Here is a 24,065-nt window from a genome sequence, read left to right as displayed (position 1 = left end):
CATCTATTTGGCATAAGTGCAGCCTATTAGAAATTAATTCCCCAAATGTTCCTGATTAGTGAGTGCACAGATATGATAACCATTTTGTGAGTACTGAGAGGTAGAAAAGACTTAGCTAGCTTTTTCTGTACTGAGTATCTAGTTTATTTAATTTTAAGCAAGGGAGTATGAAAGAAAAACCCAAATTCCCAATTTTTAACCCAGCTCTATAGAAATTAAAATCAGGGACCATCACAGCATAGTCACTAAGTGCATGGATTATAAGATCTTAGAGATCTGCTATTGAATCCTAGTTCTGCCACTTTCTCATCTACAAGTCTTCCCTCGTAGGGTTGTTGAGTGAATTAATTTAGACAATGAAAGTAAAGGCCTTTAGCACTTTCCAGGCACACAGCTATTATCACAAATACAAAGTGATCATTACAAGGGCTGCACTCTACTGGACTTTTATTTCAAACAGGGTTAATTAAAAATATTTCAATGACCCTACCTACTAGACCATTCAACTATTTACAGTCATGACTTTCATTTTGTTTATTGCTGAGTGCGAGTTTAGTGCCAACAGAAGCAGAATTAAGGTTTAAGTTCAATTAAATTGCATTAAAAAGCAATTGTATTTAATGCTTTAATTGGAGTATATTGAAAAGCCCACCCTCCTTTGTGAGTCTACCTGCTTTCTGATAGCCACACTTCTGAGAATGTAGTCCATCCATCTGGAAAATATTTTACATTTTGCTTTGACTCATTCTTCCCTTTTGTTGACTAAATACATTAAATTTGTTTTTGGTAAAATACCCAATATATACATTTGGCTGGCTCTCTTTCCCACAGTTCTTCGGTTTGGGAGAGCCCTGAGGTCAGGGTCTGTGAACAGTAGCCTCATCATTCATACTGGGTTAAGAAGAACTTTGATGAACTGAGTATTTTGGTTTTGATCTTAATTATCTTTGGTTGTATAGACTCTGCATTTGATTCTGACAAAAAGAGAAAAACATAGAACTGCATTTTAAAATTCCATAATTTAGGAATATTGGAGCAGTTAATCAAGGAGTATTAGTTGTACTCTAGCCCAATACTCACCTTGATGGCCAACTCTAGAATTAGCTCAATTCTGCAGAGAGCAACCTTGAAACCGACATTGATGCATTTGTGAATAATTGCTTCAATAGCGTTAAGTTAGAAAAAAATCTAAGTAATTTACGTCTGTCTTTAAGCAATAATCATTCCAAAGTATTATTAGTTTACACGCATGATTTAGATAAAAGTCAATATAGTCAATACAGTTGATCTTGGAAAATAACATTTGTCTAATGTTATTAAAATGAGTAGCCATAAATCTCTTAATGCCCTTTAGATTTGGTCCTCTTTGGAGGTTTTTGGTGGTTATACTGGGTTGCTAACAAGAACAAAGAATCGTAATTAAATTTCTGATTAAGTCTTGTTTATGTACCATAACTTCTTTATATACTTAATTTTTTAAAAATGAACTGGGAAAGTGAGTAATTTGCCAGTTCTTCATAAGGACCAAGGTTTCATTGGTAAAACAGGTTGCAACATGTTCACTTCACCCGAAATATTAAATTGTCACATTGACATTGACTTTGACATCATCATTTTAGATAAAAGTTCCTTATAACAGAGGCTTGAATATTAGCTGTTAGGATCATGGTGGGAAACAACTGCTATGATGAAAACTATTTGCATCATCATGACCGACATTTAGGGATTCAGTGGCTGGCCATCGCTGATGTCATTAATCCCACTTAATCGCTGTTTTTCAAAGGAATTTAGCTAATTTTACAAAAACTGCTTATTCAGCCATACAAAAAGGATGATTTCCAAGACTCTCAAATTTCATGGAAATGGGTCCTTAAATAATAGGAAGAAAAGGAAAGCTTTGTAATTATTAAATTACATTTGATGGTGCATTTCTCTATTAGGAAATATATGCTACTGGAATTGGAAATACAGGGGCAAGCTTGTCCCTCGTAAGGTTCTAGGTGAAATATCTTTGTGTGGAATCCCAGAAATGGTGAGAAGATTGGAAAACATGTGTAAATAAGAGGATCCATGAAGGTAGCTCCCACTCAGGCATTCTCTGTAGTGCATAATGACTCATGAGAGCAAGAAGGCGTCTGAATCAGTAAATATTTGATGAGTGAATTTATAAATACAATAAGTGCTCTCTACCTCATTCCATCCCACCTCCATTTCTGCAAACACAAATTTACAGAGATACGAGTACAATGAGCAGCAAGGATATGGGAGAGAGGAGGAAAGCGGAAAACTCTACAGCTAGTGAGCATTGATGCAACAGTGCCTATGGTTAATATCCAGCAATTGTTCTGATTGGTGGATGTTTAAATAGCAAAGATTGTTAAATGCTTTGAATAATACTACAGGATATTCCTTTATTCAACCCATTTTATTCAGGTCTAGGCACCTTCTACACTAAGATATCCTTGAAATCAGAACCAAACAAAATTCCTGAAGGTGATTAAGCGAAATCAAACTGGATGAGAGGATGAACTGACGTCCTGGGTTACTTCTGTCTCAACTACACCCGGCCTCAGAGGCTTTACTGCACAAGACTGAAGCCAACTAGGAAAAACCTTTGATGTGAGGCAGGGCAGTAATTTAGAGTGTACACTACTTTGGGAATCCATGATAGAGGTTTCCCCAGAGCTCTTCCATTAACTTTCTAACGAATTTGAGGGAAATCATCTCAGTAGTTTTTATTAACTCATCTGTCCAGTGAAAAGTTTGGAAAATTTGAATTCTAGAATCCATTCCAGTTCATTGTCTAATGAAATCAGGCTTATCTTTTTCTGAAAGAGGATTTTTTTTCAATAATGTGTGTATAAGGACACAATAATGAGTATATAAGAACTAAATCATAAACCTACAATTTTAAATTCCTGTTGATATTTATAGAATGATTTGATGTATGTATGACATTGAATTCTACATAAACATTTTAAAGTTTGACTTAAAAGAGTTCATAACTTGTATCAGCCAATGCAGATCCTCTCAGGAAGTCTCCTCAGTAAGAGAGAAGGATATCAGTATTTGTGAAACTGGACCTTCAAAACAAAGCACCAACATATTTAACTCAGTCATCTATTCATAAGAGTTGAGATAATCTAGACAAGTTGTGGCAAAGTCTTGCAATTTCTGTTCCAATATAATAAAGAAATGCTAATAAGTGTGCAACATTCACCTAAACCCACAGCCTTTTCTGCTAATAAAGAGAGAGCAACACACCTTTCACCTTTCATTCACTGAAATCAAAGGAAGTCAACTATTAGCGAAGCTTGCCTGTTCATTCTTTGAGTGTTGATTGCACATTATTATTGGTAAAGATAATTGGTAACAAGAGTTAATTCAAATGAATTTAATTAAAGGATCCATTTTTGCAGGACTTCTCAGAACTTTTAATATCCTAACATAAATATCTTAACATAAATATAAAATTTTTCCAGAAAAGAGCACATGGTATTCCACATTGTTCAAAGCTTCTCTTTTTCATCATTAATTAAGTAGTCACAAGGATCATGTTTCGGAGAACACAATGTGGAAAAGGCTGTTTATTTTTTGTTGGAGGGTCAAATAGACCCAATATTTATCTAATTGCTATGCTGTCTGTGTCTGCAAAATATGGTTTTAGTATTTTGTTGCAGCTCAACTTAGAGCCACTGTTGGAGTGAGGAGAACCCTTAATTACGATCCAGTTGCCTAACTTATAGATAGTGAAATTGATGTCCAGAAAGGTGCAATTATGTGCTTAAGAGTCATGTGAAGTTTGAGGTTGTTCTAGGATTAGAATATGGATTCCTTATTCCTACCCCCCCCCCCAGTGTTTTTTTTCCGTTACACTGCACTGCCTCCTCTTCTCATATTTACCATAGCCGATGTCAACAGAAGTGCTTATAAAGAACCCATGAACATTCTAATTACAGTCAGCTGCATTTTAGGTTCTCCAAATAGAAGACCCTGCTGACAATTCAAATTCTGTTTGTCCAAATTTGAGTTTATTTCTTCCTTGTTCTATGCCAGTGTATACGTAATGTAACGACTAAGAACACGGACTTTGGAATCAGCCCGCATACAGTTTCTTCAATGTATTCAGTGATTCCTGCATCCTCATCTTTGCTCAAGCTGACCCTTTAGACTGGAATATGTTTCTCCCAACCTCTCACATACTGAAGTTAAACTTTATCTTGAGATGGCATTAAAACACATGTAATAAGTGCATGATGTATTTTTAATTAAAATGATTTGAACCAAGCAGTTTCTATCTCCCCTTTCCCTATCATGGCTGCTATTGGAAATCCAGTAATAGAAAGTATTCATGGAGTTACAGTGCCCTTTCCTCAAATTAATTTTAATTAGCCAAATTTTATCTAATTATCCATTAATAATATCCATTTGAGTAATGGCACACTTTGAACTGCACATGACTCTGAACTATTTCTGCAAGATCTCATCATTTTTTAATGTTACCCAGCCAACTGCTTAGAGGCAATCTGTTTTATTCAATACATGTTTGTTGAGCACTTACTATGTCAGGTCATTGACATGAGTCAAAGAAAAAGTCTTATTTCTTTTCAATATGACATCTGTTTTATTCTGCTTCACTTCTTCTCCAGATTCTTCCTTTTACCTTGTGTGCCAACTGTTTACCAAAAACAGCTCCCCGATGCAGACAGTGCTAGTTTTTACCAGCAAATCTGGATTTAGATGGGCATTTTAAACTCGTGATGGGGAGCAGGAAGGCTCTCTGTTTTGCTTAATGTGGCAACATAAATTGGATTTATGACCTTATGCCTTGGCAAATTAGTTCCTATTGTAATGAAGAATGATCTTCTAATAGGTTATATAACCAAGGAGTTATCCAAACAGAAGGCAAGCTAGCGTACCCATGGCTTCACAAACTTCACTTACCTGTTCACTCGGACCACATCTACAGAAATATTAAATAGAGCTATGTTCAAAAGAAATACCAAGTTTCAAATTTGAAACAGATGCTAGGCCTTGGGTGACATAAGCCCACAGCCATTTTCAGATAAGGAATGCCTGCCTTTTCTCTTTCCTACTCTTCACCCATACCCCTCATCCAATTCCTTGTTATTATAGTCAGGGTATTAGAGAAGAGGTTCTTGACGAATAATGCTCCAAAGGAGGAATTGCCTCTGAGATGCCTTTTATAGCTTTGGGCTTCATACCAAGGCTAGGGAGTATTTAAGACCTCAAAAGTTCAACTTTTGCTCCATGGAGAAGAAAAAAGAAAATTTTAAGTAAAAGGGCAGCTCTTTCTCATGAGTTATGGACTTAATTGACTATCATGGGTTAGAAATTGCCATTGAGCCAAGAGATCATTTTCCAAAGTATCTTCTGTAGATGTGTTAATAATTGTTATCATAAAAAAGCTTTTTTCATGGTCAAACAGGTTTGGAGAATTAAGAGTTAAAGTCAAACTAGTGTTTTTGATACAGGAAAATTAGATACTTTAAAGTGCTAATGTCTATGGTAAATCTCTAAGAGGAATATAGGAAATGCTTAATTTCCTGAATTTTTTGGCCATGGAAATATTATTTTATACTGCTTCTCAAGGGATTACTGCTATTCTATGGAATACACTTTTGGAAATGCTGATCTATAAGAATAGACACATTATTTTCAGACATTGACATTTCATATTCTTTCCACAAAAAAAAATAAAAATAATAACTTTACTTTTCAAGGAAAATCTGTTCTCCGTAAATGAAGATCATTCTATTCAATCATCATCATTGCATTAGTGATTTAAACTCTATGCTCAGGAGGCATGGTTTCCACTGATCAACTCACTCCTGCAACAGAGGGGTACAATTTTCTACAAGGAGATTAGTGACGAGTGTTCACTGTGGATTCAAAGCAGTGCAGATTCTGTCGTCCCACCCAGTAATTGAACCACTGTCCAAGTTTACTTCATCTCTATTTTCTAAATCATGCTCCACAATTGGGTTTTTAGAGTCCGCATTCATGTGGTTTATCAATGGGGCTCCCACAAGAGCTTCTGTTTAAAAAAGTGGTTAAAAGACATCTCAGAAACCGCTGCCCTAGGTAACTAGACTACTGAGACAGATCCAAGGGGATCAGTAAGCTTCATATATGGGAGTGTGTTCTATTCAAGGAGGAGACAACTAAGGAGTCTTTCTATAGACAGAAAACTGGCATAGAGGTGAAGCTCCTTGCCCAAAACTAAAGAAATAGTAAAAGTAGAAGCAGAAATTAGAGTCTCTTGGCTCCACAATTAGGGCTCTTTGGGAACAGAATAATGCTTCCTGCCTTGCCAAATTCTGACCCTAAATCATCCCTTAAACTAAGCAACCAAGATTGACTGAGCATTTACTATATTCCAGACTCTTTCCTAGGTTCTAGGGTTACAAGACTGAACAAAGTTGTTGCTGTAGAGAAGGAAGAGGGAAAACATCAAGAAGCAAGTAAACAAACAAATAATCAGATGTCAAAGTTAACCTGTTTTTTTTTTTTCTGAGTCATCTTCCAGGTGTACCAGATGACTGTCTGAGCACAGATTAAGTCTCACCTGTTCCCATTCCAAATTGAAATTTTCTAAGTTGCATTTTTATCTCCATTAGCTGCTGTTTGCCTGACTTTGTCATTTCCTATCTGGGTCCAGGTTTAACTCTCTAAGCCTGAAGTCAAAACTCTTCTCCTCAAGGCCACTGAATTCTGAACCCTGCCTATCGAAAACTGCACATTAGTCTTGCCCTAGATTAAACCCTGCAGTCTATCCATCCTTTAATCATCCATTCAACTAAGCTATAAATCTTTGTTAGTTCATTTTGGGTTTTCCGTAGCTGTCGCTCTTATTAACTCTCTTTCTTCATTCTTTTTTCTCTTTCCTTTGAAGAATCTTGAGAAGGAGGATTACCTCATTCTGCATTCTGGTTCTACTCCTCTTTGCCTGTTTTTCCCCCTTAAACTCATAAAGCCCTGTCTTTCTCTACAATCTACCTATAAGTTCTTTCTCCCCTTATCACAAACCGCCATGAAATACTTTTCTCAAAGAGGGGCGTATCTATAAGGTACTGTTTAACCCTGGACAGTTACAGTTGAACTTTTCTGACTCGAGGCAGGTTCAGTACAGCCCAGATCTACCATAAAGTTGCATATGAGGAACTTGTTATAGTTCAAAATAATGCAAGAGTATTTAAAATTATAGACCTCTTCAATTAATAGGAAAAAAGAAAGGACTTTGTTTCTTGGCTAAACCCCTCTGTCATTTCCAAATGTTCACTGTCAGACCTATTTTCATTCGCCTTAGTTGTTCATGGTAAAATTGTAAAAGCAGTGTGTGAAATCAAGGGCCTTAAAATCATGGGGCTCCCCTTTCCTACAATATGGTGACTGTGCAGCTCCATTCACCTTAGGGGTGACAAGTCTCCCACCACCTCTATTGCTTCTTATTATAATGATACTGTTGAGTCAAAACTGAGCAACTTACACTTTACAAAATATCAAATGACATCAAATATATGACACAGATAGAACAAGCCAATTAACTGCCTAACTGCCCCATAGTCACCTTCATAGAGGAGCTGGCATCTCCCTGTACTAAGCTCTCACACTTGGAATTAATGAGCAGGACTTTCATGTGAAGAAGAGATCTGACTTTCAATTCTGACACCTGTAATGTTCCACACATCCTGCTTCCCTCAGAGGCTAAATCATAGGACTATCATAAGAAGCAGACCTTTAGGAATTCAATGTATGTCTATGATTTCCTTCTAAAAATGCAGGATCTAGTTAAGGAAAGCTGTGTTGATTTCACAAGTATGTTTACATTTCAAAGGTCCTACCTTTCACAGCAGGATATAAATCTTCTTCAATACTCAGGTAGTAATATTCCCAATTAAGGGAGAAGACAGATTAAAAGCTCCTCCTCTTCCACCTACTTCGCCTTCCTGAATTCCTTCATTATTGGTCCTCACACCCAAGCTAGCAATCTAGGAGGCAACTTTAATTTCTCCGTCTTTATTTCTCTCCATGATTATCCTGGTGCTTGTTGATATAGGAGGACCCTGTATTATATTCCTAGCCAAGAGTTTTATGCATTTACTTAAAGTCTGTAGGGAATCCCTGAAGGAGGATACAATTCTATTCATTTTGGTGTAGAAAATGGGTTGGAGATCAAGACTTGAAGCAGGGAAACTAGTTGTGAGGCACTTGCTAGTGTTCTGAAGAGAAAGATGGAGACCTACACTAAGGTAGTAGAGAGGGGTGGACATATATGAAAAGATACCAAATGCAGATAGAATCAGAGTCCTGGAGACAAGATCTTGGGCATGGAGGAGTGTGTGGAATCAAGGATGATCCCTGATTTCTCCTTCAGACAATTCATGGATAATTGTGCAAGTCACTGACATGGGAATGTGAAGAATTGGAGAGGGAAAATAATGCATTCAGATTTGTTAATGTGGTGGTGTAGAGAGGATACAGTTGTAAAATATCGGAGTGCTATGCTTCATTTAATTTGTTAAACCACAAACCACCATCATTGCCAGTAATAATAATCATGTGTAAGTGATTGTGTGATGCACCAGGGATATCTAGATAACTAAAACATAGTTCTTATCTGAAAGGGGTTTAGCATCAGGGAAGGTTATTAGGTTGTGTATATGCATAGATGAAAATGTATGGCAGGCATATAAGTGCCAAAAGGGTGTTTTAGGTAATAAATTTCCAAGGCACTCAAAATCTACTTTTCTAGCCTTATTTTCCCTTCCTGAGAAGTTCTAAGCTCCAGCTAAATTATATTCCTTATTCTTTGGTTACCCCTAAATTTTCCTTTCTCCATATCTTGTTTTAGTCTGCTTTCTTTGCCTATATGTCTTTGCTTTTCAAAATCCTATTCACTTTTCAAATTATATGTCAATATACCGATCCTGGCATGGCCCCCCAATCAGGAATCATCCCTCTCTTTTATGAGGCTCTGTATTTGTACCATTTTATGAACTTTTCACCCCGTTTGTATTATGGTTATTTTAGCACATCTTGTATTATTCATATCTACTCCATGCCCCCTCCCCATGCTCAATTTCTTGTAAATGGAACCATATCTCATCCAGCCGACCCATATTTGCATTCCTTGTAGTGCCTTAGCAATTAATACGTGTAGGTTTGTGTTTTTAACTAAGTAGTGAACTTGAAGTAAATCAGAAGCAATAAATAATGATTGCCATATGACACTTGAAAATTATACTTTACATTCTCAATTTCCTGTCATACAGATATGTAAATTGAATACAACTTAGGCTCTTGGAGGGGGCAAGTCTATTAGGCACACAGTGTAGATGCTAACTCAGCAGAATACATAAGTGTAAGATGTCAGATGCAATCATAACTACCCCCTCATTAAAATATAGTTTTCACATAAATCCCACTGATGAAAAAAAATGTTTCAGCCCTTTACTACCTTTCCTATGTAAAATTATTTGCAGAGTCATGAAAAACTGTTTGATATTTGTGACAAAGCAGACTGCTTCTGACTATTGTGCTCTTGAGTAAATAGTGAGCTGTTAGGTGATGTACTCAATTCTTGCTGTGGAAGAAATTTATTGTTAATAGCAACTTGAAGCTTGAAGAAAATTTTGTAGGAAGGAAAAATACTCAAGGCTCCAAATAAGACTACTTAAATAAAAGTTGACCTTAAAGTACCTAGAGGGCATGACTATTGATCATTTACAAACCATGGATTTTACTTGTTCGTGTGCAATGAGAGGTGACTTCTGTGTGAATGTTTCCATTGAAATTTCCAGCAGTTCTATTGATGCCACATGTTAACTGAAGTCCACATTGATCGTTTTTGATTTCTCTCAGTCCTTTATTTTGGTCCTGATATGTAAAGGTGGCTCCAGAATTTCTTAATAGGAAGACTTTAGACAACAACCAGATACAAAGCCTTCCTGGCTGAAAGGAAGGGTGATGGAATACGCAGCTGCATTTGCATCACAATCATACCATTCTTAACTTACATGGATTTTATTTAGGGGGTCTTGGGACATCGATCCTCTGCAAATCAAATAGAAGACGAGAAAAAGAAACACTATTGTCAATATTAAAGCTATGTTAATTTAAATGTCTTTGTTACTTTTACATTTTTCTAGGACTTATAAGATCATCTTCAAAAACCAAAAATGAAGTTCTCACTTACGCGCCGGTGCTTGGTACTGTTCATCTTCCTAAATGTAAGTAAAACAAAATTATTCTAAACTATGTTAATCAAGAGTGCTTAAAAAGGGAGGAATCTTTTGAATATGATTGAAGGGTAGACATTGTTCTCCAGAAGCCAAAACTAAGTTCCTCAAAACTATCATTTTCTTAGTATTTTGTTAACAAATCTCCCCTCTGAACTTTTACTGACTTAGGTTAGTGTTATGGTTTACCCAGATATGTGAGCTTTGTTTGTTTACAAAAATTTAGCATTAATGTGGGGGCTGGCCCAGTGGCATAGCAGTTAGGTTTGTGCTCTCTGCTTCAGCAGCCTGGGGTTCGCTTTTTCGGATCCCAGTTGCCGACTTACACACCATTTATCAAGCCATGCTGTGGCAGCATCTCACATATAAAGTAGAGGAACATGGGCACGGATATTAGCTCAGGGCCAATCTTCTTCAGCACAAAGAGGAGGATTGGCAGTGGACATTAGCGCAGGGCTAATCTTCCTCAAAAAAAAAAATTAGCATTAACTTCAGTCATCTCCATATTATCTTGGAAATTAACATTGAAGGTTAATCATGTTCTTGGATAAATGTTTTCCATGTTAGACATGTGGATTTGAATTAGAGTTTCTGGGCCTCTGTCTTTATAAAACATCCGAATTCTTTCAGCCTGGGGATTGATTTCAAATGTATTTATCAAATACTGACTAAGAATCTTAAGTCTTAACATACCACTGTCATTCCATAACTCTCCAGCCTTTTAAATCATGTCCAGTTTATGTAATTTTATATTATTTTATTGCTAAATGATTTGGCAAGTAGTCAGAACTATAATTGTCTTAGAAAACACCATCAATGCCTATTTATTTGCATCAATTTAGTTAACCCACCATCATATCAGCTTCAATAGCACATGAAGGGCAGATAGTAAGTTTTACATAAACAAATTTGGAGTTGTCTTGATCCTTATCCTCTTTACCACATCAGAACAACATTGGCCAATGACTTATAACTGGTAGTAAAGATCCCTCAATATCTGATGTTGTTATACTCACCCAAAGCTTGCCTAGGGTTCCAGGCTTTCCATCGTTAATTAATGTGTAATCACAGGCTTCCAAATTTGCATAAACTGTTTCTCTTTACGTTATTTGAGGAAAAGTATTACTAATATTCCATAAATGTTAATTTAATTTTTAAAGGAATTTTTATTTTATAATATTATAAATCAAATAAGTAGTTTATGGCAATGATTGCTAATGTAGCCCTTTTGTACCTATTTGGATAATGAGTATAATTTATTTTATTATGTAATACTGTCATATTATTTTAATTTTTAGGCAAAGTACAGTATAATTGGCTAAACGTAATCCAGTATTTGGAAATGCACATAACTTCATGCCATTGGAAATATAATAAAAACATTTAAACAAGAATATTTTAGAAACTATTAGAATATTTTATTGTGTCTGTAAATGCCCAAGCCTTATGCTGTATTCTGTTGATGCAGAAATATTGGTATATTCTCTTCATAAATAGATATTGTTATTTTTCATAGCTCAAATAAAATCCTATGTGATCAACTATATGTGAATATTTCCAAATAATTTCATTTCATAAAGCACATACTTATACTAGATATTGACAGAAGAAAAACTAAGTAACTACTAGATATTAAGATAGTTGGAATATTACCACCTTATTATGATGACTACAGGTAATTTTTGATGTGTTAAAAACATAATGTAGGTCACTTTTATTCAAAATTTTTACCTTATATATTTTAAAATTCAAAGACTGAAAGAATTTCACATATTTGCACCAGCCCTGGACAGAAATGTTTTATGGTTTGTGGGCGTCTCTTTTACTGTCAAACATAATTGCACCGGGCACTTAAATGGCTCTGTGCTCTCTTTGCTGTAACAAGAAAGTTGCTTTTCTGTCTGTATTTGGATTATATATTTGATTTGGAGGATTTGTCCATAAAAAATTTTTGATACATCAGTTTCCTTCTAAAACACTGATTGTGTTCCACATTGATAGTCCTCAGAGAAAAGTAAATTTTTAAAAAATAACATTGATTTTAATTCCTTCAAAATGTCACTTCTTAGATACATTATTGTGAAAAAACACTACCAGTATATTGATTAAGTTCTACTAACCTGATTTCCAAATGGTCTTTAAAGTGCTAGTTTGGGTCACCACATTTCATTAGCCACGTCTGCATTAACCAAGACCACCCCCTCGCTTCCTCTCCCTTATCTGCAGTAATGCAACAGGGTTAGAACAGTGCTGGGCACATAGAGAGCGCTCAAAAAATGCTGGTGCTGCTGCTGCTGCTGACAATGATAACACCAATGATTAAGACATAGGAAACCTGGTTCTTCTGAGAAGCATTTTATTGTTGTTGATTACTTAGCTGTATTCTATTTACTTTGAATTGATGCTATGTGCAACAGTTTTGTTGTTTATATAATGCTTACGTAGAAAGTACATAGGACATCAACCAGGTATCTAATCCTACCTGGAAGAACCAGGGCTAACACTTTACAAAGTTGTGCTTTATCCTTTGTTATTTTGAAAAGTATAAGTAACTGAAAACTACCAACAATTACAACTAAAAATTACAAATAAATAAAGTTACAAATAATTCTAACATATACATTATTAGTATTAAGGATGGCAACATGGAAATCCTGGTGGTTATATCAATTTGACTCATATTCCTTTTAGAACAGTTCTATCCTGTGGCAATCAGCAGGAATCTCTCCCTTCAGCACAGTAGCATGGGTCCCTACATTCAGTAGGTTTGAACCATTGCAGAGATGGATGATTTCTCAAAGTTCTACTCAGAACCACTCTGTAATTGTTCTGTCTCAGTACTTCTAGAAACCACCTGTAACCTAAAAGTAGGTTGATTGTCTTAAATCCTGTATCTTACATGAGGTGCTTGAGCACATGGCCATTCAAATCATATTGCTTTCCTCTGGACTCCATGATTAGGTGGAAGAAACCTCCTAGAATGTAAGCTCGATGAGGGCAGGGACCTTGCCAGTCTTGTTCACTGCTGAATCTCCAGAACCTAGAACAGTGCCTGGCATGTGGGAGGCACTCAAAGTATTTATTAACCAAAAGAACCAGCGATGTTTCGGCTGCAGACTACAGCTGTTGGTGGCAGCTTGGTGGTCGTATGTGTGGCGCCATTTATTTGACCCCTTTAGGAGTGACATCACATATACGGCGGCTAAACTGCTACATAAGACAACAATTAAGCGGTTGTTTTTGTTTTGTTTTGGAAGAATCATGTGAGATGGCTTGTATGCAAAACTTTGAACATCAATCTTTATTCAGAAAAGCAATATGCCCCTACTGTCTCATTTCTGTCTTCATGTCATATATTTCTTTATATCCTCCAAATATATAGTATAAACATAACAGTTATGATAAGTAGAGTATTTTTAAATCTTTCACATCATTGGTAGTTTTATCTAATCACTACTGCTTCTATTGTGCCTTTTTATTGCTGAAAATTATACCACCTCATTAGCAATTTTTATCTGTATTACATTATCAGCAAAAAGTTTAATATGTTTAATGAACTTTACGAAATTTTTGTACATGTTATTTTTAAGCAGTAGTAATTCCATGATTGGATTCATACATATATAATAGCTATATAGCTATATGTCTATATCTACATATCTATATCTAAATATCTGGTATATATACATATATAACAGAATGCCTCAACCTGTATGTTATTTTCAGAAGAAAGTCTGAAAATTCAGCTACCACTGGAAAAATTCCATCATCAGTGCTCAGACATGAAGCAGACCAGGAGCGGACTCAGATTATTATGGCTCATCTAAAGACAAAGGTTCTAATTCCTCATTCCTTCAGTGTTGAAACAATCTCTGCTGAACCAGGCTCCAAACTAAGTTCACTGGAGTTTGTTTCAATATTGCAAGAATGATAAAATTGATGCTACTGTCATCTACATGACCTATACCCACTCTTGCAGATGGTCTTATCTCCACTATTCCTGATGTTAAAACTGCATTAAACTAAATAATGCTGTAGTAGAAAATACAAGTATAGGATTTTCCACTTGATATCCTTGCACATACTGCCTCCCCATGGCTTCTATGAATTTCCAACTAGTGCAGGAATGTTTCTTAATTGGTTGTCCAGTCCATTTAAAGATAGAATTCAGAATGTGACTTCTGGAAAGAATGCCAAATTTAAGCAAAATAGTCCCTAATGTCAAAAATATCTAATATAAGTGACAGAAAAGATTGATATATGACATCGTATTTCATCTTCTAATTTGATTTGAAGATGGTGAGAAAATGACCTAGACATAAAAAATATATCAGATGATAATTGTTGTATCAACTAAAATTTCTAAGAATAGAGCCACAAAGAATCTAACATAGGTGTACAAGCTGAACCAATCATTATTATTTTCTTATTGTGAGAACGCAATGATTTATTAAAGATCATGGTTACATTATCTTTAGTCGAATTGTTAAAACACACACACACACATTCATAGAAATGTAGGCTAATAAAATCCCACAAGAAGCTTTAACATAAAATTTCTTCAAAATACGTTTTTTCACCCCCAAATCACATTCCAATTCCTGATGGAGCATCTCAGCATTTAATGATTGATGTTTCTTCACCTCCCACAATTTCTGGTGTCAGGAAATATTTTGTAGTGTTGGTCTTTCTTGCTAGACTGTAAGCTCCTTGAGGGCAGCATCTATGCTTGCTTTATTCAGCACTGTGTGCCCAGCATCTAGCATAATATTGGCAGATCAATTTCGATGACTATTTGCTGATTGATTGATCTTAAAACCAGTTGGAAAAGGGCATTTTGAGAACAGAATGGTGTTTAACTACGTTGGTAAAGGATTTGTACATTTTTGATCATTATTGTTGGTTCGTTAATTTTCTTCTATCATAAATTCAAGAGGCATCAAAATTAGAAATAATCCTAATATTTAAAGAGTAGTGTCAACTATATTCACAATAAGTGTCCATCTAGGGTTATAACAGTAATAAGCATTTACCTTCTCCTGTTTGCAAGCGATTTCTACTCAGATGGCTTGCTGGCACCTCCAAAACCAGTCCGCATTAGACCTGACCTTCTTCCCTCTAGCAAAGGTTTCCTTTCCTAACTTCTCCTCTTTCTCCGAGCACTACCATTTTTTTTTCCAGTTACATAAGCTAAAATATATGGGCTATTTGACTATTACTGTTCTCTATTCCTTATATTCAATTATGCCTTTGTGCTTTTATTATTTGAGAAAGTGCTGAGGAACACACCTGCGTGGTTCTAGTCCACGCCTTCAGCTTCCCGGCTGTGTCCCCAACTCTAATCTGTGGACATCTGATGTCTCCCATGAATTCTACTAGCACTCTCCTTTCTTACCCTTCACTGATCACAAAGCTGCAAAACTCTTTGTTTTATTATCATGTTTTAATAATATTAGCTAAAATGTCATGAGCCTTTCATGTCCCAGGCACCTTGTATTTGTATTTGTTTTTCCAGGGCTCTGCTTTATCTCATTTTCCTCACCTCCATTTCTTACTAACCCTCAAAAATGCCCCCCTCCTGACAGGATGGTTTCCTTACAGTGTCTCACACATGCCTTTCCTGCCTCTGGGCTTACCTGCGTTCCTTCCCCTCCATCCAGAAAGCCTTCCCTCTCCTTGCTGCCCATGCAGACACTACATAGACTCGAGGTCCAGTTCAAATTCCACCCCATATCTGTAGTCATCCCTGACTATTCTTGCTCCGTGCTCTCTCTCCACTATGAATTTTTATTGTATTATGTGCTGTACAGTTTAGCGTTTAGCGATATGCTATCTCATAGGATAGGATGCCCCATCTACACAATGACATACACTGGAAAACAGTGAGGCTCTATCATGAATAGCCTGGGGTAGACAGGTCAACTGAATTATGCTGAGTTTGTTTTAGAGGCTGTGGGGAAGAGAGAAAAGTACATAACACTATTTTTGCCATTGATACATTTGGGAAAACTTCAATCTTAGAATAATTTAGACAGAATAAGGCCAAACAAAAGAATATTTCAACAGATGCATGATAGAGAGAGAGCAAGAACTATTCTCAACTTCAGAAGAAGAAAAGTCAGTGCGGGCTAAAGCTTGCAAATCTTCTCAAAAAAAGTCTTTATTGAGAACATGGATATAAAAAACCATAGATGCAAGCACTACAAAAAAACATCACAGCCACAAAAGAAACTGAAATCTATATAAACACAACTTAGGACAATATGTCAGACAGTGCTGTCTTCAGACACACACACACACATCAACTTTAGTAAACAGGACCTATGATGGTGATGAGGGTTAACCAAGACTGGCAAAACTAATGCCAGCCTGTACCAAAAAAGCAAAAGCGCTAAGAGAAACATTTAAGATTTACATTGATTTTCAGCAGTCAACATGAATTACCCTGTATAGGTCATCTGCTGGTGAAACCAATTCAAAGAGATTAAGGCCAGTTATCCAAGGCAAAATATCTCAGAAGAACAGAGTTCGTTCTATGGAATAAATGGGGTAAATTTTTGGCAGTGTACACAATGTAAGCACAAATAAAAATCAGCTGAAAGAATCCAATAAAAAGCTTACTTATTGCACTAATATATCTATTTTTAATAACATGATTCATGATTCTTTGGATTTCCAAAGAAGGCAAAGTTGATTTAATATTAGTATGTTTTGGAAATCAGATTATTTGTTTTGTTTACTTCTAAACTTTACAGTGATAATAAAATTAAAACAATTTTATATGATAAAGAGTTGCATGAGTTTGTGTGGGCGCTCTACATTTTCAATAGTGAACAGAATGAATGCAAATAAGAAATTTGTACGTAGAATTTGTAGATGAAATATAAATAAGCTTTTTAGTTATAAAGCAAAAATATAATACATAGAGACCATGCATAATTGTTCCTTAAAGAAGAAGAAATATGTGCTTTCAAACTTTTTGATTGTCTCATTTATTTCTGTATACACCCATCCCTTCTCCTATAAGTAACCGACTTTCCTTTTTAATACAGCACCCAACCCCAATTCTTCCTGCCTCTTCGAATGACACCTACCCTCCAACAATAGAGTCCGAGCCATTTCTGTACGTTCTAGGACGAAAGAGAATGATGGATGCACAGTACAAATGCTATGACCGAATGAAACAACTACCCCCATACCAAGGAGAAGGTAAAAAGAAGGACGTATGTGAACATGTGTTTCAAACATCGTTAAAGGGTTATTTTCTTCCATGGGTAAATACGTGTTGACTAATTTTAATGTAATGTGCCAGCAGGTTTAACAGCAGTTTTCATACCATGATACGTTTGTGTATTTCATGCAGCAGACATGCCTAGTTTCTTTGCTCAAGTTCAGCCAACTGCTTTTTTGGCTAACATCTGCACCTATGACAAAACTATTTCAGTAACTCAGTATTCACACCTGGCAAACAGGAACAATACAGGACTAAGTGAGGAAGAGGAATTGGAAAATGACAGGAAGGGAATTGGAAAACGGTAGGCCGAGAATTTGCCTGAGGTGGAACCTGTCAAAACCCTGTCTTGTTTGGGTTAATTATGCAGTATCTTCCCTTAACTGTCAATTGGTTGGCAACTCATGGTATTCTTTCTCCCTTTCTACCCTTAGTTCGCAGAGGAATTAGAAAAAGATATCTCCTAGGCAGATATTGTTTATCTGTCACCTTCTCTAGGATGCTCTAAGTAATTGCCCAAATGTTCTCGGGCTAAGTATATTCTATTAGCTATAAAGGGCTCAGAGAAAAACAAAAGGGAGAATGTGGTGGCCAAACATTGCTACATCCATTTAAATTCTCTCCCTTGTCCCCCAGAACATTTGAAAAGACCCAACAAGATCTTGTACACCCTTGTGTATTCTAAGACAACACAGCTTGGTATGGGGAAGAATTGGTTAAATATACTCTATTCTACATATGGTTTGCCTTCAAACCATTAAGGTTTTAATTTGTAGTTCCTATTTTTAGCATTTTCCACTGAACAAAAAATCAAGTCAATTGAAGAAAGATAGATACATATTCTTCTGCCTGCAGTAGTTTCAGGGTTTTTTTAAGAACCTGAAAAGGCTTTAGATGCAACTTGGGCCGAAGAAGAAACCGTTTCTCTGAAGCAAATGAAACAATAGAAACAAGACTGATATTTGTAGAGATTGAGCGCAGTCTCCTTCGCTTTTGTCTTAGATATCTTGGGAAGTTGAACTTTCGTGCTATGATCATTATTTAAAACTTTTTTTTTTTAAAGAACTGCCTTCAAAGCCTGAGGCTCATTCTTTTGAATATCTTTTTAGAGGTAAATCTTCATGTTTTAGGATAGATTTAAGTTTTGAAAGCAGTGAGAAACCACTTGGAGCTAATGTTGATGAATATATAAAGTGATCAAACTGAGCATTGTTTTAGCCATTAACAAAGTGTGATTCTAAAGTAATAAGACTTTTATTTGTGATCCATTTACTGGCTGCAAATGCATCACCAATAGGAATTTTGAACAATTGCATCACCCTTCGATTAAGAATAGAAGTACCCAAGCCAACCTCTTTGGAGGTTAATGCTTAGTAGGATACATGTGTTCCAAAGGCATATAGTTTTTTCAAGGTAAACCTTTTATTCACGAGTGATGTTGCATATGCTTTCACCAGAATTCTCTTGTAGCATTTCTGGAGATACTTTGAAGGAAGGATTTTGGAGGGAAGATTCCGTACAGATGACATATATGTCTTTTGAGGAACAAATGGAGAAAACCCTACAAAAATGTAAATTTCATTAGTAGTTAGTAAAGTTAATAGCTTTATTTTGTTGTTGCTGCTGCTGTTACTGTTGTTTTTAATATTTCTATATACAAATGGAAAGCCCCTGTCTATGCCCTGTAAAATCCTGCTGAGGATTCTGCGATTTTGGACAGCCCCAATATTAATTTCTTTCTAAACGGCCAGGTCCGTACTGCAACCGCACCTGGGATGGATGGCTGTGCTGGGATGACACGCCGGCTGGAGTTCTGTCCTATCAGTACTGCCCAGATTATTTTCCAGACTTTGATCCAGCAGGTAGAACATTTATTCTCATTTTATATTTTGCTATGAAGATTTTAGAGTTTTCATGGTTCTGTAAAGAAAATCAGGTGTAAAATATACCTTCCTAATCATGCTCTACAAATTTGAGCATGTTCTGAAACATTTCCATAAGTGAAGTATTACCCAGTTGCACAAATGTTGCGAGCTATCCTATTTTTAAGTCCTGTTACTGGTCACTTGTGCACATCAGTCATAAATTCTATTAAATTTTAAATAAAAATGAAATGTTTATATACTTTAAATATTTGATATTAAATTTTAATAAAAATTTATTTTTTCTAAAACTGTGAATAGTTTTATTTAAATGCGTTTTTAAATTTTCAGTTGTCTTACATTTGATGACATGCAAATGCTTGCCCTAGAGTTTGCGTATACTGAGCTGGTATAACGTGCATGATGGAAATTTTATATAACTTTGGAAATTACATAAAATTGTCATGTGTAAGAGAAAATAAATCAGAAGGTAGTAATTATAGACACTTACCAGATTTCTGTTCCAACAGTAGATTATTAAAATATGCTCAGTAAATAAGACTAAGACCGTTAAAATGCATTATACTTAACACCCAGCTCTGTGCCCTGCACAAACGTGAGTGGTGAACAAATGTGGGTTAAGTAAATTAGTGACACCAAATTCACTTTCGTTATAAAAGTAACATATAAATACCTTTCATTGAATATCTTTTTTTAAGTTTTCAAAACATTTTTTTACATATTGTCTCATTTTGTACTCACACAATATTTGATACAAAACTGCAAGTGAACGCGAGTCTCCTGAGCTCTTACTTAACCCTCTCTCTGTATTTAAGCTCAACAGTCTTGGAAAAGCATTTGAGAAACAGCATTTCTAAATCTCCGTACAAACTTGTGCAGATTGAAGTACTTTTAGAACTTTCAAGGAAGGAAATATTTTTCCTTTAGGCTTCAATCTAGTCACACTGGTGTGGTAGGAAGTTGGGCTAGGGTGCTTAGGCAGGATGAAGATCTGGGAGTACCAGGTACTGAGTAGAGTAAGAATCTAGAGGGTTACAGTTGTGTTTCTTAGAATTGCCAGATATCCAAATAGATTGAAGCCCTGAAATCCAAGAGTCTCAGTGGCTAGTGGTCAGAAGCAATGCAGAGGAGTGTTCAAGGAGATATATGAGGTGGTATAACAGCCTCGATCCAGAGACTAGACACATGGGGGTGGGGAATGGGATTGCGTAGGTGCTACTAGTGAGTGATTCTCAACTTGGCTAAGAAGATGGGAAACTTAAAAACTTCCTGATGCCTGGGACCACTCTAGACATTCTGATTTAATTAGCCTAGAGTGCAGCCTAGGCATCAGGATTTTTAAAAGTTCTACTTTTGACTAAATGTGCAGCCAAGATGAAAATATGTCAAAGAAAGTCCAGATAAGAAAGTGGCTGCGGGGAGCTAGCCTGATGGGCTAATTTTTGCCATTTTGGCATGCTCCACTTCGGCAGGCTGGGTTTGCAGGTTCAGATCCTGGGCACAGACCTACACCACTTGTTGCCATGTTGTGGCAGCAACCCAGATATAAAGTAGAGGAAGATTGGCACAGATGTTAGCCCAGGGCAAATGTAAGAGAGTTAGAACTTCCACTCAGTGGAAGGGAATGCCAGGGTCCTGACAAAGGAGGATCTTTAAATTATCTGGAGTAGACTAGAACTAGCATTTTGAAGAGAAGAGTCAGTATTTGTTTCCAGTTTAAGAGATTATGGAAAACCAACCTTGACTTTCAGATTTTTCCAAGAGCTGTCTGGTCAGTTTCTACCATGTTTCAAAGTCAACCAGCCCATCTGGTTACCTTTGCTTATTGACTATGAATGACAAGAGGTTATTGCCCATAGGCTACAAGTGAGGACATCAGTTAAGATAGAAAACAGCAGTCACATGGTAAAATCTAGGCAAGAAAGTTTCAGGAATCCAGATTAGAGCAAAGAAATTAGTATATGCCTGAGACAATGTTTGGGAGATGGTTTTTGTGCTTCCTTCAAGGATGAGATACAAAGTTCCACCCCAGTAAGACAGAGATAATGGAAAGGGGATTACATGGGCCACTTTTAAAACAAGTTCAGGCCAGCTACATCTGGGAATTCTCATTTGATGGAAAAGTCTGGGTGTGAAGAGAGAAAGAGCTTAATGTTGAGCAGAGCACTCCTGTAAACTAACTAAATGCTATTTGACGGTCACCCTTCAGGCCTTTATTGGCTCTTCCCAATAAATGGTGCTCCATTAGTCTTGATTTGACAACTACATTAGCAGTAACTTGATTGGCGTAAAGAGCTGTTCTGCAATTGAGGCTACAAGGCCGCTTCCAAAGCAGCAATGGGCTCTTGCCAAAGTGGCTATAATTATTGACTAAAAAGCAAGATTTTGGTCAGCAAAACAGGGACTTCCAGGCATAGATCTATCTTTACAGCCTGTTTTTTAGATAGAACACCCTCAGCTGGGGGACAAATCCACTTCAAAGGAAAAGAACATCTTAAATATGCCTATATTCTACAAACTTGGACACTTTAGGATTTGCTGTTGACCCAAAGCCAGATCTTGATACACAAAACAGTTTAATGAAAGATGACAGATTTCATCTTAAACAAAGCGCTTGGTAAAAGACAGGTAGATCATGAAAGCATGAATAACAGTCTTGAAATTCAAAAGAGGCTGAAAGTCTGAAGGAATATGCTAGAGTGTAAAAAGCCAGTTTAACAAGGTATTTAGGCCCTGACCTTGGAGTCAAACACTCAAACATTAATGGCACAGAGCCAAGATGGTCACCATATGGTTGAGGACAGTGATTCTCAAGCCTCATACCCTTTGGAACTGGTGAGCTCTTTAAAAATGCTGATTCCTGGGGCCTCCCCAGGTCAAGCGAATTTGAATCTCTGGAGATTGGGCCTGAGAGTCTGTAAAGCTCCCTCACGTGAGTCTAGAGTGAGGGAAACATGCTGTCCTCTTCATGGGGCAGTCCAAACTTCGAATATTTTGGAAGGAAACACCAATATCAGAGCGCATGCAGAGAGGCTCGAGGCTGTGAGGGCACAGCAAGCTGTGTGGTGTGAGTAAAGGGGCAGGTCTGGTTTGGAAGGGGAAGTCAGAGTAGACATATCCTTTCTTCAAAGATTGAAAGATTTACCAGGTGGAGGAGGATGAATTCTGATAGCTGCAGCAGTTAGGACCAGAAAAGGCCTAGATGCAGACTTTGGTTAAATTAAAGCAAAACAATAATATTTCCTACAGTCCTAACCATGACTGGAATGGACTTCTTCGGGAGGAACACCCCTCCTCCATATAACATATTTTGCCGTGCATAGCTACATAACTTTGTTAAAACCAAATTATATTCATTTCGATAAAACAAAAAACTACTTACTGACAATATAACAAAGATAAAATGCTACAGTACAAACCACTTTTTTAAAAATTGCAAGTAAGCTTAGAATGGTCATTGTCAACAAATAACATTAGCAAAATCGTTGTCCAATTTTCAACATCAGTTTTCTGTGCTGATTAGTGCTAACCCTTTTTGAAACACTGTGGTGTCCAATGGTGAGTCTTTAAAGAGTTTTTGTCCAATGGCTGTCTCAGCAAATTCACAATTTAAAATTTTTCTATTTAACTTTGCAACAAATTTACATTAAGCAACGACGATTCTAATAGGTTGCTTAAGAATATCTTTTGCTTGAAAAATCTGTTTTTCATTGATTTTAAATAATGGTTGGAGTAGACATACAAACAAATCTACAATTTGCAGTTTAAATCTTGTGTTTAGTTTAGGGTATCTGTTTCAGTCATACAATGAAACATGATACATTTCAACGAAAAATTGCCAAAGATAAAAGGATTTTCATACTAGCTCTTAGCATACTGATTGACTAACCAAAACTACTGACATAACATTATTTTAATATTATCAGAAACGAGTGATATTTCAGCCAAATAAGGGGTTTTTTTAACGTGAATTGTTTCCTTAGCCTTCAAAACAATAACAGTATCCTCCAACTGTTAGTGTGTGACTCTGACTTCTCTTTTAGCACCTCTAAAAAAAATTAGAACCATATATAAAAGGATTATTCATGGGTGTGATGGCTTTGCCTTTGCCAATGAAGAAAAAATGCTTCAAAAATATTTTCCCTAAGAAATTTTCAAAAATCAAAACTCTGTATGGGTTCCAAATACACTGGTAAAATCTCCTCATGTTATATTAATTCAGGGTTGCTATATGATCTCTGAGGCAATAAAAGCATTGGAGAGGTACTTTGGAGAACTAGAGGAAGTCTGAATAACTCAGATTAAATTTGGCAAGTGCATCCATTTTAGTGTTTACTTGTTCCTTGTTTCTATTTTACTTAATTCAATACATATAATATTTTTCTTCCAATTGTGTAGCCAGTTAGGTTAGAATTTAAATACTATTTTGCAGTCAACAAAATTATTTACAATCCTTTGGGTCACTGGAATGGAGTATAGATAACCTTGCCACAGGACTATGAGGGTTAACGCAGAGCTTACTGGCCTTGCAATAGCTTTGGAATCAAGTAAACCTGGATTTGATCCCTGGCCTTACTACCTCCTGGCTGTGAAAAGGGAATTTACTCAACTTCTGTGAGCCTCAGTTTCCTCATATGCACAGTGGGAAGACCAATACCCACCTTAAAAGGTCATTATCAACATTTAAGA

General features: G+C 36.3%; 1 protein-coding gene across 1 annotated transcript in view; it reads left to right on the top strand.

Annotated features, from left to right (window-relative positions):
• CALCR (calcitonin receptor) overlaps nt 1-24,065 on the top strand; it is a 144,357-nt gene that overhangs the window by 69,443 nt on the left and 50,849 nt on the right. The window contains exons 3-5 of the mRNA XM_070508488.1: nt 10,173-10,253; nt 17,315-17,471; nt 19,245-19,355. Coding sequence (XP_070364589.1) covers nt 10,203-10,253; nt 17,315-17,471; nt 19,245-19,355 — 319 coding nt within the window. The 5' untranslated portion in view covers nt 10,173-10,202. The remainder of the gene's footprint in view (nt 1-10,172; nt 10,254-17,314; nt 17,472-19,244; nt 19,356-24,065) is intronic.

This window comes from Equus asinus, chromosome 1, assembly GCF_041296235.1.
Source record: "Equus asinus isolate D_3611 breed Donkey chromosome 1, EquAss-T2T_v2, whole genome shotgun sequence".
In the NCBI taxonomy this organism is placed as follows: Eukaryota; Metazoa; Chordata; class Mammalia; order Perissodactyla; family Equidae; genus Equus; species Equus asinus.
Note: the sequence above shows the minus strand (reverse complement) of the source record. Positions and strands in the feature narration are given on the sequence as shown.